Consider the following 14,497-nt stretch of genomic DNA (forward strand, 5'->3'; position numbering starts at 1 on the left):
CCAAACTGATACAATCTTGGTGGATCTAATACAATGTCTAGGTACAAAAATAAAATGGAGAGAGAGAGAGAGAGAGAGAGAGAGAGAGAGAGAGAGAGAGAGAGAGAGAGAGAGAGAGAGAGATGAAATGTTATATTAACGTCTTCAAAAGGCCAAAATGACCTATGAGACCAAAAAGTTACAATTGGTGAATCTAATATCATGTCTGAGTATGGAAATTACAAAGTTACAGAGAACTAACACTAAAACACTAAGGAGAAAGGAAATAAGGGGGGGGGGGGGGGGGGGGGGGGGGGGGGGGGGGGAGTGGTTAGTGGGTTCAGATGAAATCTCTCATCGGTCGCTGTCGGATCTCGTCGACCTCCTCCGTGGACAGTACTCTGGTTGGGCGTCTTGCATGTCGAGCTAGAGTGATCTGTATCTTCTGTTGAAGCCTTTGTCGGTAGTGGGAGACCCCCCAAGGTCGTGGGCGGCTGGATCTGGCAAGTTCAGTGGCTCGGTCAAGCAGCGTACCTCTAGTATAAGTAGGCTCTGAGATCTGCTGTAATGACTGCTCCGTTGGCTCTCCTTTGGCTGGTGTAAAGAAATCTGTGATTCGTCTCTGAGACTGTCTTTCCCCTAATGTCCTCTGCAAGCTCTCCCTAAGTCTGTGCAGCTCTAGCAGGAACAATCCGAGACATCTCTGATCCTTGTATCTCATGACTCTAGAAAAAGGTCCGAAACCTTATCTGAACAGGCGAGAGAGAGAGAGAGAGAGAGAGAGAGAGAGAGAGAGAGAGAGAGAGAGAGAGAGAGAGAGAAATGAAATGAAATGAATTATATTAACATCTTCAAAAGGCCAAAGTGACCTATGAGACCAGAAAGTTACAATGTGGTGGATCTGATGGAAAGTCAGAGTAACAAACTAACTAACAACATAACAAAACAAAACAAAAAATACTATGGGATCCTAGACTGGTCGATGTGAACTAAGCAAAAGGGGCAGCTTGCCGGGATAGCTAAATCACAGGGGAGAGAGAGAGAGAGAGAGAGATATGAAATGTTAGATTTACGTCTTCTAAAGGCCAAAATGACCATGAGACCAAAGAGTTACATCATGGTGAATCTGATACAAGGTCTGGATAAAAAGAAAGAAACTAACCAACCAGAAACACTGCTAGAGCTATAAAAGGTGGGTATCAAGAGAACTTTTACCTTTTAAGATTTTATAAACCAGTTGTAAGAAGAGTTGTGCTCTACACCACTCTACCCAAACCATCCTTGGAGGAAAACACAATCATCCTATACAGAGCTACTTCAGCATGTGTGCTGCATTACTTATTCAATAACACACAGCAAAGAACGTATAGAGCTTCTCCAAGTTCCACAAAAACAGCATATTGACTACAATTTGAAAAGTAGTCCGTGAAATTAAAAGGATTTAAGCATTAGGAAAAGAAACCACTGAAAAAGTATCTTACCCAAAGAAAAACAAGAACTGAAAACAGAGCAAGCGAAACTAATTAGTCAGAAATAACTAAGAATTTTTTCATCTTGCTTACACTGGAATTACACGGGTACCGTAAGATACATAGACACCGTCTTCTTGAGGAATTTGCTTAGCTCTTCCTTTAATGCTTGTATATCTAGGGATCGCAAGAGACCACAGTGGTTTGCTTTTAATGACAGAATCTTCAGTCGATTCCCTAGGGTCCTTTTCAGCGAACTATCATAAAAAAGTTATGTATTAGCTGTGTGGTAACATCATTCTAATTAAATACCTCTACATTCTGCATAATTTAAACACGTTTAGAGTTTGTTTGTTCAATAAATACCTCTACAATAAAAAGTATCCTTCTTATCAAACCATGAGAGGCAACTTAGTGCTTCTCACTCAAATTTCCAGCAGAGAAATTTCCTCTGTAAACAGTTTTAATTTACAGTAGGGAAAATTATACAATCCAGGAGACATGCATGTGGCTTTACCTTATAGCGGCCAAAGTATGTGTTAAACAGTGAAGGCTCTGAAGACTCCAGTAAACCAGCAGCCAAAACATCTCCAGACTGCCTCATTTCCTGCACCTCCACATCCTCTTTTCACTATACTTTGTAACGACAACCAGAAAAAAACAAACCGCAGTTCCTCTGTGAGAAACATTAACTTTGTCATTTAAAAATCAACATAAAATTTACTCACATCCCTGAGAACTGCGCCATCTAGAAAAGTCCTTGTTCGAACTCGGAAGCGACCCTCCTTTGTTTCCTGAATAGACTCACCCCGCAATGCCTTAGAAACAGCAACTGCCAGTTTCTCATGTTCATGAAGGCTATGAGATCCTGCAACAACTACTACATCCTGCCCAGGCTGTAGCATCCTTCTCGCCTATAAAAGTGCAAATAATATTTGATCAATCTCAATTAGTTGTTGCCAAATTGAGCTTTCTTTTTGAGCCTGTCACTAGATAGAGGCTACTATTGTATTTTCCATTTGTATTTTAATAGAGTAAAGACTGAAGGTGTACGATATTCATAACTTCAAGAGCTACAAAACAGTGTTTCCATGTGAAAATTGAAAATGCTTCTGCAAAATTACTTGCTCATGTGTCTGCTCGCTCTCTAATTGTATCTAACCCCCAATTATCCCACCTCCCCAACACATAAAATAATTTTTTTCTATCTGTAAGGAAATATCCAGTCATGTTCAATAAATTAAGATGCATTTTTCAGAGAGCCAGACAACAATTGAGATAGCATTCACCTCTTTTACAATGGATTCCACATCTATAGTGTAAGGCTGGCCAGACTGAAATAGATTGTACTTCTCATGGTTTTGCAAAGCAATGATCGCAATAAGCACTCGAGCTGTTGGATCGATGGTTTCAAACCTAACACGCAGCATTTCTTTCAAAACATTATGTAGATGCTCAAAAAGATAAATAAAAATTGACCCTAAAACCTAAAAATCACCTCACATCAGGCGCAATCACATGTTCAATTGTCGTTGCAATAAGTCCTGCTAATTGGGCAGCAAAAATCTCCTGCGTTAGTATAGCTCTTACTGGATCACGTCCTCTTGGGAAAAGAAAATTCTTCAATCTTGGAAGGGTTCTGTAGCTAACACTCCCTTCTTCTGTCTCAATTTTTCCATAGACACAAGGACCAGCTGAGAGATCAATGACTGCATACCTGGGTAACAAAACATATATTAAAAATATAAAAGACATGAATTGCAGTTGACCACGCACATATATAATCTAAGATGCTCTCCTTTTTCTGAAAATTTTGGGGTTAAATACAAAATCTTTCATACTTGCAAGTAAAGAAAGAATAAATTTTGACTACAAGCAGCTCACTTGATACGAATGTAACTCTTCAAAAACAACCTTGTAAGTTTTTGGTTGTTAATTGTTTACATATGTAAGATGAGAGTGTTATTCATCGCTAATGTGTGCCTACTATCCTTTGAGCAAGTTCTGTTTATTTAAAGCCAAAAACAAAAGTCTGATGTTGAACCATAGCCCAACAAGAGAAAGTGCTCTTCGTAATTGGAATAATAAATATCCAAAATGCAGCTTTAAAAGAAATTAGGGTTTAATGCTTATATCATTGGCTTAACATATTTCTTAAAAGAAAAGCAACAGATGAATTGAACCGCAAAAAATTAAGCATAATGAAAAGCACATCTTCCAAGTATAAACTATTGAGCATGACCTCTTTACACCAATTTTCATATCACAACCAAATCCTCAGGCTTCTTAAAGTGTACATGTGATATCCATTCCCATCAAGCAAAAGCAACTCTCATTTAGCATCAGAGTTTAGAAGATACATTGAGTATGGTATATCGAATTAAATTAGGCATGCTTGTGAGCATATCCATAGATTAAATTCAAACATAAATTTTTCAAGATCCAAGGGAAAACTTCTACACCATGTCAATAATATTTCGAGAAGAATAAAACTTCTTAGAAAATACTTTCAAAAAGAACAATCCATCAGAATACATGCAATGCATAGTTGTAAGCTACATTGGTAACATAATGGCCATGAAGTATCGAAACGTTTCATACCAAACAAGTGTCAAAAGTTCCAAACAATTCACTATTTTATGAAACGCCACAATGGAAGTTTTGCCAAAATCTGAGTGTCGAGCCATAAATATTAATGCCTAAGACTTACACTCATGGTGTACATGCAAATCAACATAAAAAGACTAGGAAGTTCAATAACTCACCTTGAAGTTGAAAACTTCACTAGAAAACTACTTTCCAAACAAGACCATGTGGCTTAGACATTAGTAGAAAGCATGGGCTGAATGTTCAAGAAAAGTCTCAAAACGTTTCATAAGTTTCCTTGATTGAAGAAACGGGCTTCTTGGCAACTATGACCGGTAAGTACATATTTCACTCTAATCCTTGGGTGCACAGGCTCACTCACACGTTTAAATGAAGACACAAAGTGTCAGCAAGAGACTATTTTGTGACAAGCATGAGCTTGCCAACTCTCTTCCTTTGTGGCGGAAATACATCGAATCTGTTGAAGCTACTCTGCACTTTTCTTTTTTTCTTTTTTTCTTTTTTTTTTTTTTTTTTTTGGGGGGGGGGGGGGGGGGGGGGGGGGGGTGTAACAGACTTGGACACTCCAAGTCAAGAATCTACCACCACACCACAAATAAACACCTCAAAACAATTCACAGTTCACAATTGATTCAACACTCGCCCTGTAGAGTTCCGTGCCTAGAGATATTGGCCCCAAAGACTGGCACCCTTTTCGGTATTTCTTTTTGTATTATTCTGAGTTCAAAGTACAAGAGTGTGGGCAGGCGCTCACACTCAGACTCTGCATCCAGATGCTCTGAGTTGTGAGAGGCCTACCTGCTTATTTATAGATCACAAAGGGATGCTAAAGCAGAGCCCAAAAGCTGAAAATCAAAAGCCCAAAAATAAAGCAAAGCCTCTTTCTCTCTCTTGCTTGTAAAATAAAGCAAGTTCCAAAAGTTGCCCATAAAATAGCTTTTTAAAATAAAGCAGAAGAGCTCTCTCTCTCTCTCTTCAATTGCGTAGAAAAAGCAAAAGGGCTCTCTTATCTCTCTCTTACAATTGTGTAGCCTAACAAGCAGCCAGATTTTTGCGTAGAGAATCTGCCAAAAAATCCGTTGGGGTCCGTACAGTACTGCCACGTGTCAGCAGCCAGCCACGTCAGCATGCGGTTGTCATGGCCACGTTAGCATTTTTTGTCCGGCAGTGTGCGTTGTGGCACAGGACGTCACCAGTTTGTGACATACCCCCCTCTTGAAAGCATTGTAATCGCCCTTGATTACGCCTGCAAAACAGATAGAGGCCATAAAACTGCCTTCACAGACACTGACTATTAGTACCGGCGCACTAGGAACACACATCTAGCACATGTACCAATCGACAGTCACATCACACGACATCATAGGACATCACTAGACATCACAGGACATCACATGACAAATCACATTCAACATTCATTCGGATCGTAGACCATGATTTATCGCAATGCAGTTAGCAATCGCATCTAGATCCACTTAGGACCTCATAGATGCCCGATTGACTATCCGCTATTGCAACCATGTCTATTCGAGATCATTCAGACCAAAATGCTGCAGTCATTTCGTCTATCAGTTCCTGCACTTAAAAACAAGTCAAGAACAAATCAGTTTCATATCCAGGAATTCCATTTCATAAGTCATACAGCAAAATACTGTCAGCTCTCAGTATCCATGAAGCTCAAAGAGACATCAGTGACTCTAGTACTCTAAAATCGAGGCATTTGTTGACAAAGGAGCAGAGTAACTCCCCTCTTGTGCAACCCACTGCACCAGATCTCCGGCCAAGCTGAATTCGGGGTTCCATTTGGAGTAGACTATGTTAAACCAAAAGCTTCAAGGTAAAGTTTCACAATCTGAGGAGTATCTGCTAGGTCCTCCTCCTCCATCCACTTCGCATCCAATGCAGGATAGTTCTTGAATTTAACCAAGAACCACCTTCTTACTTTACCCTTATTCTTTGTGTCCTTATGTGCCAAAATCTGTTCAGGAACAAGGATCTCCTCGTTCTCTTCCACTTCGGGTTGCTCATCAGGCTCCCCATCTTCAGGCACATCACCTTTAAAAGGTTTCAAGAGACTCACATAAAATGCAGTGAATCCTCAAAGTGTCAGGCAGTTTCAGTCGGAAGGAGACATCATTGATCTTTTCAGAGATCTGGAAAGGTCCTAGTATCGCATACTAAGCTTTGGAAAAAGGCTCTCCTTTCCCTTCTTTCTCAGGCGTGCCTTCTCAAAAGGTAAGAGCACCCAATCATCCTCCTTCAATTTCAAATCGCGACGATGGCGATCCGCTACCTTTTAATGTCTTTCCTGAGATTTCTGCGAAGTCTCGCAGACCTTGGCAAAAGCCGAGTCTAAGTCGCGCGTGTACTCGTCGGCTTCAAAAATCTTATCTTTCGTACTTAGGAAGGGTGGAACCTTCGCAGCACCTTCAATAATCTCAAATGGCGCCTTCCCCGTCGAAGAGTGTATCCTATTATTGTAGGCAAATTCCACGAAAGGTAGATACTTTTCCCATTGAGTCTTCTAATCCGACATATAAGACTTCAATAAACCTAAAACCACTGGATTGGCAATCTCAGATTGCACGTCAGTCTGCGGGTGGAAAGATGATGAGAACTGTAACCGCGTGCCAATGTTCTCCCAAATTGCCTTCCAAAACAAACTTCTAAATCTGGGGTCCCTATCGGAGACAATCGTCTCGGGCATGCCATGTAATCTAAAAATCTGGGCCACAAACAGTGTCGCTAAGTGATCCGGCTTGATTGTTTTCTTCATTGGAATGAAATGAGCCTGCTGCTAAATCTATCAATAACAGTCTAGATACCATCATGACCACTCTGTGTTCTCGGGAGATCGAAAATGAAATCCATTGCAATACTTTCCTAGGGGCGGGTGGGTATGGACAAAGGCTGTAACAATCCCTGTGTTTTATGCCTGTCAAACTTGACCTTCTAGCATACCAAGCAACTGCGCACAAACTCGTCCACATCCTTCCTGAGTCTTGGCCAAAAGAAATATCTCTCTACCTCTTTCATGGTGGTAGCAATGCCGCGGTGATCCGTAAAAGGTGGACAGTGGCATTCGGTCATAACCTTTTCCCTCCACTGTTGTGTAACGCACAACATGGTTTTCCTCATCAAGTAGCCATCCCGAATGGAATATCCCGCTACTGTTTTCCCATCCCGTATCCGTGTGAAAACGTCTGCAAAATCTGTATCTGTGGCATACTGGTCGACCATATCCTCGAAGCTCCTATGATGTATCGCGGAAATAGCCAGAACTAACGGCTTCCGAGACAAAGCATCTACCACCAAATTCTTCTGTCCCTGAACATGGACAATCTGGAAATGAAACTGTGACAAAATGTTCGCCCACCGCATCTGCTTTTCCGATAGCTGCTTCTCTAACAAGAAGTAGTGTAAACTCTGATGGTCTGTAAAGACAGTAAAATCCGCTCCGAGTAGGTAGTGTCGCCATTGAGTAAGAGCATGGATAACCGCCAAAAGCTCTTTCTCATAAATTTTTGTTGTCGATTCCAGCCTTGAGAACAATCGGCTCTCGTAAGCAATGACATAGCCTTCTTGCATTAAGACCGCACCCAAACTACGACCACAAGCATCACAATATTCTTCAAATGACTTCTGCAAATTTAGCAAAGTCAAAACTCGTCCTGTAGTCAATTTCTCTTTCAAAGTCTGAAAGGCAGTCACCTCTGTGGGTCCCCACGAGAAAGGGACTCCTTTCTGTGTCAAGTTATGCAAAGGGGAAGCAACCTCTACAAACTTTCGGATGAACCGCCTTAGTACGAACACAATCCCAAGAAGCTTCTAACTTCATGGACAATCTTCAAATTGGGCCAATCACGGATAGTCTCTATCTTGGCCGGATCCATCTGCACTCCTGCTGGCTAACACAATGTGTCCCAAAAAGTGTATCTCTAGTAAGAAAAATTGATTTTTCTTCGCATTAATCACTAACTTGTGATCTCGTAATGCCTATGGGTTTCCATACGGCCAGCCACGTCAGCACTCCAGCGCGATTTGCGGACTTCCGTACAGCCAGCCACCAGCCTCTTTATTCATTTACTCTCCGTAGGGCCCATCGAATGGGACCCTAAAAGTTGCAACAACTTATAACTCTAAGCCTCTTTCCTTTGGGCATGCCACATCATCAGTTTGTGACGGGGGGGTTTGGAGAGAGAAAATGAAATGAAATGAAATGTTATATTAAACGTCTTCAAAAGGCCACAAAGACCTATGAGACCAAACCGCTACAATCCTGATGAATCTAATACAATGTCAGAGTACAAATTAAAATGAGATGAAATAAGATAAAGACTAAATGGCTACTGTCATGAATCTAAGTAGCTCAGAGCTGTGTAGCACTATAAAGTGTGTGGCGATGAACAGAGGGTAGTACAATCTTAGTGTATAAACATCAATGTCCGAGCATCGGTCGTTGTCCGAGAATGTACCGCATCGATCACTGCAGAATGTGGTCGATGTCCACCATGGTAGGTAATCGTACTGGGCGTCTCGCATGTCAAGCTAAAGTAATCTGTATCCTCTGTCGTAGTCTCCATAAACGCAGTGAGATACCCCCCAGTCGCAGGCATCTCGATCTCCCTAGCTCGGTAGCCTGATCAATCAACATACCTCTCATGTGGGTGATATCTGGGCTCTGCTTAGTCTGCCCCTCTGTCTGCCAGCAGATGGTCTAAAAAAATCTGTAATCTGCCTCTAAGACTCTCTCTGCTGGTCTCCGCAACAGGCTCTCTCTATGTCTACGTGCCTCGAGTAAAAATAACCGAAGACATCTCTTATCCTGATATCTCATGACCCTCTATAATTCTCTGAAGAGACAATGAAATGGCTAAACCAGCCGGTGACATATGTAATGCAGCTCTATCTCAGGCTCCAAATGGCATAGCTTGCATATCCTAGCCTTTTCAGGTATCCCCCTAAATTTGTCAGCCTTGACCTCAAGTTGATGTGAAGAGGTGTGTAGCTGACCAATAGCGCACCGTATCCCCCAAGATAAATGTGTATCCATGTAACTATGTCTAGTCACAAACCCATCCTCTATCAGTTGGAGAAGATGCTCTCTATAGAAAGCCATCTTCGTGCCCAACTCTCATGTCGGCTGAATCCAAGTCCTCCTAGTGTCAAGCTGAGACAGGTCCTAACAGATGAGCCTAGTGATCTCTCTGTGCATAATAGACAGAGAGGGTGCATCCAAAGAGTACTGGAACGGAGGCAATCTATCCATACTGAAACTGTGTAACCGAAACCATGTTGTCATCTCTCCATACCAGCAAGTAGTATCCTCCTCTAGTGCTAGCTGTCAGGAAGACTCAAGAGCTAAGCGAGCATATCTATGCCTCGAGAGGTCCCATAAACTGTGCATAAAGGAAACCGATTTGGTGAGTGCCTCGACCACGAGTGCAGATGCAGCCAGCTCTGCTCTGATAATCAATATACATATATGATATATCCTTTGTCATCCCAAAAAAGAAAAGATGAACTAAAAGTAAAGACTATAACTAAAGCTAACTGATAAACTAGTGATATGGGGTGTACAATGAGTGGTGACCATGATTGTGGATAGAGGGAGGATGGAGCTCTACCGCTAGGGGCTCAAAATGCAAAACTATATGCAAAATATGATATGCACTCTAGATTGCTCCATCATGTTCTATAATGGGGGTGTGGTATGGTAGACATCAAAGATGGGGCTATCGGTCTGATCTAAGCTGAGCCGGGCGCTCCGTAGTCTCCCGATGGAACTATCTAATCTTTGTCATCTCTCATTGGCAGTGACGAGATGTCTGAAATCTAGGTGCTCTCTATCTCCTGCTTGCTCTAAGTAGCTTTGCTCTTTGGAGGGTAACTGTCTATTGTGTGGGTGCAGGAGGTGGGGTGGATCTTTCAGAGAATGTGGTGTCCAACACCTCCGGCCTAGTACAATCTAGGCTTATAAAGAGATCTCTGTGTCGCTGAATCTCCAATATAAACCTCCCTAGCACTACTGGTCTACTGACTCTAAAAGATGGTGAAGGGAGCACTACTCTCTGAAGAAGGTGGGGTATCTCTCTCTGAAGGCAGGGGGTTCCTAGAAGTGTGTTGCTCTTTGAAGGGAGTGCTGCTCTCTGAACAAGGTGGGGTATCTCTGTATAAAGGCAGGGGGTTCCTAGAAGTGTGTCTGTGAAAGGTATGATATGGCAAGACCCTAGAGCCCCAAGGGGAATGGGGATATTGTCCGGCTATGGACATCCATGAAAGTGGACCAAAATCTGAAAACAAAAACAGACTCCCATGAAAAGCACCGCAAATTGTAGCAGGCTACAGTGTCACTTTCACAGGACAGTTAGTACACCATTCCTTCATCAGGTTCCACATCTTCCAGATCACCTTCTCCAATAAATCTCTCTCATATTCTGCTACAGCAGGCTATTGAGCAACAAGCTCAGCAAGGGGCCATGGAGGCTTTGGCAAGTGTTTTGGCCAAGGTGAATATCAAGTTCCCTACCTTCAAAGGACTCTCTTCAGAAGATGCTGACGACCATGCAAGGAGATTTGTATCTCTCCGTAGGGGTCGTGGTCTTAATAGAGAGGATGCCTATTTGGTACTCTTTCCATCTACCTTGGATGGCTTAGCAGACAAATGGTACAGCCAGTTTGCAGAGAACCATGTTGCAACTTGGGCAGCCTTAAGACAACAATTATGTGCAGCATTCAGGCCAGGTGACTATCAGGAGAAGGTTTTGGATGAGTTGGCCAACATGGTGCTCCAACCAGAGGAGACGTTTGCAGAACTTATGACGAAAACCAAGTCTCTGGTTGCCAAGCTTCCCCAGCAACCCGGTGAATTTATGGTTAAGAAGTGGGTAGAGAAGGCGCTTCCCAAAAGTCTCAGCAAAAACTCCGAGAGAGTCTCCGACCCGACGCCACTCTGGAGGAGTTCATCGCAGCTGCTTCTAGGATAGAGGGGGCTAGGAAGCTGTTCACCAACCCCCCTCACACAGAGACTCCCTCTGTGTTTTCGGAAAGTCCTGCTGATCCTTTGACTTCTTTGCGCAGAGAACTTGAAGCCCTAAAACTACAACGCGCTCTCCAAGAAGAGAAATCGATCTCTCTTAGACAAGAGAAACCACCACATCTTGAGGCCTTGGATCAAATCAAGAGAGAGTTAGAAGAGCTTCAGTCTCAGCAGGAGACTAAAGCTATGGTATGGTGCAGCTCTTGTCGCTCTCCAGGGCATCCTCCACAGGACTGTCCCCTTCGGGCTTATTGCCACTTCTGCGAAAAATCTGGGCACGAAGACAAGGATTGCTACTATATCAAGGGATTGCGGCAAATTCAACAAAGTCTAGGTCCTTCTCTCCAGCAAGGGCTAGCACTTGCATCCAACATGGTCTCACCCTATGGCCATCAAAACCCGTTGCCACCTCTGCTGGTGACAACACCTCCTATGCAGCAAGGTATGCACAACAACTTTGCATCTCCCAGCTTTTATCATGCTAGTACTCCTTCAGTCCCCCAAAGCTTCTACACGTCAGCATCCGGTCCCATGCAGCAAGGGCAGAGACCATCTCGCCCCTCCAATAGGCCAATTTTGTGCTACAGGTGCGAAGAGTATGGGCATTATCAGAGCAAATGTCGGTTGCCAAAAGGGTCTCCTCCTTGCCGACATTGTCCTGAAGCTAAGGATCACAGCAAGCACACACCAGAACCAGCAAGAGTTTACATTCCCAAAGCTTAACCTCATCACAGTCAGCACCATTCCACAGGCCCCGCCTTCCACGCTTGTAGTTGCCTCTCGAGATGGGTTGAAGCAAGTGGAAGAGCCGGCTGGTGTGCTCACACGGGCACAGAGAGCGGCTCTAGGGCTCAGCCTCCCTGGTCCAATTTTTACATCTCGTGTCACACAAATGAGTGAAACTCCCTTAGTAGCTGACAAACCAGCAGGCAGTGTCAAGAGCCAACCTACCTCGCTTCTATCAGATATTGATGGTGCTTTCATGGAAGCAGTAGAGGACTTGCAGAAGCTTAAGATACCAGAGCAAGATCTAATCAAAGGAAACAAGCCCACAACAGAGTCTATCTTGAAAAACACCTTTCAGCAAGTGTCACTGTATGATATGCTTCGACTTGATGCAAATTTTAGAAGTGACACCCTTTCCATCATCCAGTCTCTGTACCCTGGTGCAGGGTCGAGTGGCGAGCACCTACCTGTGCAGCCCTTGGAGTCCTACATGATTTCATATCCAGCTGCTCCCCTCACTGACTACAAAAGTCCTCGTCTCACTGTGTCTATTCTTGGGCATCAATTCTCGGGCGTCATAGTGGATGGTGGATCGGGGATCAATCTAATGCCAGAATTTACTATGTTGGCCGTAGGTCTGCAGCCTACCCGCCCTGCTCCATTCACCGTTACATTAGCAGACCAAAGGACAGTCTACCCTGTGGGCATAGTAGAGAAGGTGCCTCTGATGGTATAAGACTTCACATTTAGCTTGGATTTTGTGGTGGTCAGTCTTCCTCAGGTGGAGGGAGGATTTCCTTTGTTCATTGGTAGACCATGGTTGTGGCATACTAAGGCACGCCATGTGGATACATACTCCTGGCTCCCCATTGCAACCAATTCGGCTCGAAGGAGGCATGGATCCAGTGGTTCATCACAGCTCATTGTCAGTATAGTCCAATCCCGACCCTGAGCAGCCCATCCCGCCTGACGGGCCTGACGAAGACCTGTTGCAGTTGTTGGAAGCTACCACCTCGATGCCATGCTATGTGGTCGCTATTCAAAACTCACTTGTGCCGGTAACACTCTCTCTCCCAACTCCTCAGACGGACACCAATGTCCCAAGTTCTACAGCAGATAGTGTAGCAGTCGAAGAAGTAAGTGTGTTAGTCCCTGATTCTTATGATTCAAATGTTCCTCTGATAAAAGCCGTCCGCCTCGGGGAACCTACAACACATCACCGAAGGAGGAAGAAATCTCCTCTGCATGAAATCGCCAAGGATTCGTCCCTTCCTATAACATCTCCCAAGTCGGACCCCCCGCCCCCTCAACAGCACTCTGTTATGTCTGTGTTTGAAGATTTACCCTTCGAGGAGCTTCCACCAAGATGGTTACAAGAAGAGTATGCGGAGTTTCCAATCGATCACACACCCGCACATGATGTCTCGAAGCTCTAAGAGGTAGCTCAGTTCTCAACGTCTGAAGTGCCCTCCACAGTTACACCCCCTGACCCGGTCAAAAAAGTCAACCTGGGCAACTTTGACAACCCTCAGCACGTCCTCTTAGCAGCTTGGTTATGGGAGCATCCCGCATTACTTGATCAGGTAGTTTCTTTTATTCACTCTTTTAAGGATGTTTTTGCTTGGTCTTACAAGGGTTTGGAAGGGGTCCCACCAGAATTGGGTCTCCACACTATCCCTCTGGTTGAAGGGGCTAAGCCTGTCAGAGGCAAAGCCTATAAGCTCAACCCAAAGTATGCAGAGGCTGTGAAGTCAGAGCTTGAAAAAATGCAAGAGGCAGGGATCATTGTACCTGTGGAGCACTCTGAGTGGTTATCACCCATGGTGATAGCGCCTAAGAAGCAATCCAATAAAATTCGGGTGTGCGTAGATTACCACGCTCTAAATAAGGTAACTATCCCAGATTGTTTCCCCACACCTTTCACTGAGCGGGTGCTCGAAGATGTAGCAGGGCATGTTTTCTACAGTTTCATGGATGGGTTTAGTGGATACAATCAGTTGGGCATTCATCTAGGCGATCAGCTGAAAACGGCCTTTGTGACTCCCTGGGGTATTTTTATCTACACTAGGATGTCGTTTGGATTGAAAAACGCTCCACCTTCCTTCAATCAAGCGGTATATCTTATATTTTGTCCTTTACTTACGGATCATCTTCGCATCTTCATGGACGATTTTTCGACCTTCTCAGGTGCCCAATGTTCAACCCCAGTGGAAAATCTAGAGGAGCACCTCGCTCAACTCTCTGTTGTCTTCCTCAGGTGCAGAGAGGCACAGCTAAAACTCAAACCTAACAAATGTCACTTTTTGGTCACTGAGGGCACACTTCTAGGCCATGTGGTGTCTGCCAAAGGTTTAGCACCTGAACCAGAAAAGATCGTGGCAATCTTGAAGTTACCACCTCCCATCAACCCGAAAGGTGTTCAAAGCTTCGTAGGCCACACGGGCTATCATCGCAGGTTTATATGTATGTATGCAGAGGTGACTCAACCATTAACCCGACTCACTAGTGCTACAGTACCCTTTAAATGGTCAAAACCCGAGACTGAAGCATTTGAATACCTCAAAAAGCGCCTCACTAGAGCACCTATTTTAGTGGCTCCAGATTGGTCTCTACCTTTTCATGTGCATACTGATGCCAGTCAACTAGCTGTGGGGGCTGTGCTGACTCGGCCTAGTAA

At 43.9% G+C, this 14,497-nt stretch overlaps 1 protein-coding gene across 2 annotated transcripts in view; it reads right to left on the bottom strand.

Moving 5' to 3' along the window:
• The window catches only part of LOC147463159 (uncharacterized), a 78,559-nt gene that overhangs the window by 20,229 nt on the left and 43,833 nt on the right, over positions 1-14,497 (bottom strand). For both annotated transcript variants that reach the window (XM_086487512.1, XM_086487503.1), the window contains exons 6-10: positions 2,947-3,165; positions 2,738-2,864; positions 2,177-2,362; positions 1,966-2,055; positions 1,542-1,705 (exon numbers count right to left, since the gene is read on the bottom strand). In XM_086487512.1, the coding sequence (XP_086343638.1) occupies positions 1,542-1,705; positions 1,966-2,055; positions 2,177-2,362; positions 2,738-2,864; positions 2,947-3,165 (786 nt within the window). The remainder of the gene's footprint in view (positions 1-1,541; positions 1,706-1,965; positions 2,056-2,176; positions 2,363-2,737; positions 2,865-2,946; positions 3,166-14,497) is intronic.

Source organism: Adiantum capillus-veneris, chromosome 2, assembly GCF_014529385.1.
Source record: "Adiantum capillus-veneris isolate H3 chromosome 2, ASM1452938v2, whole genome shotgun sequence".
NCBI lineage: Eukaryota > Viridiplantae > Streptophyta > Polypodiopsida > Polypodiales > Pteridaceae > Adiantum > Adiantum capillus-veneris.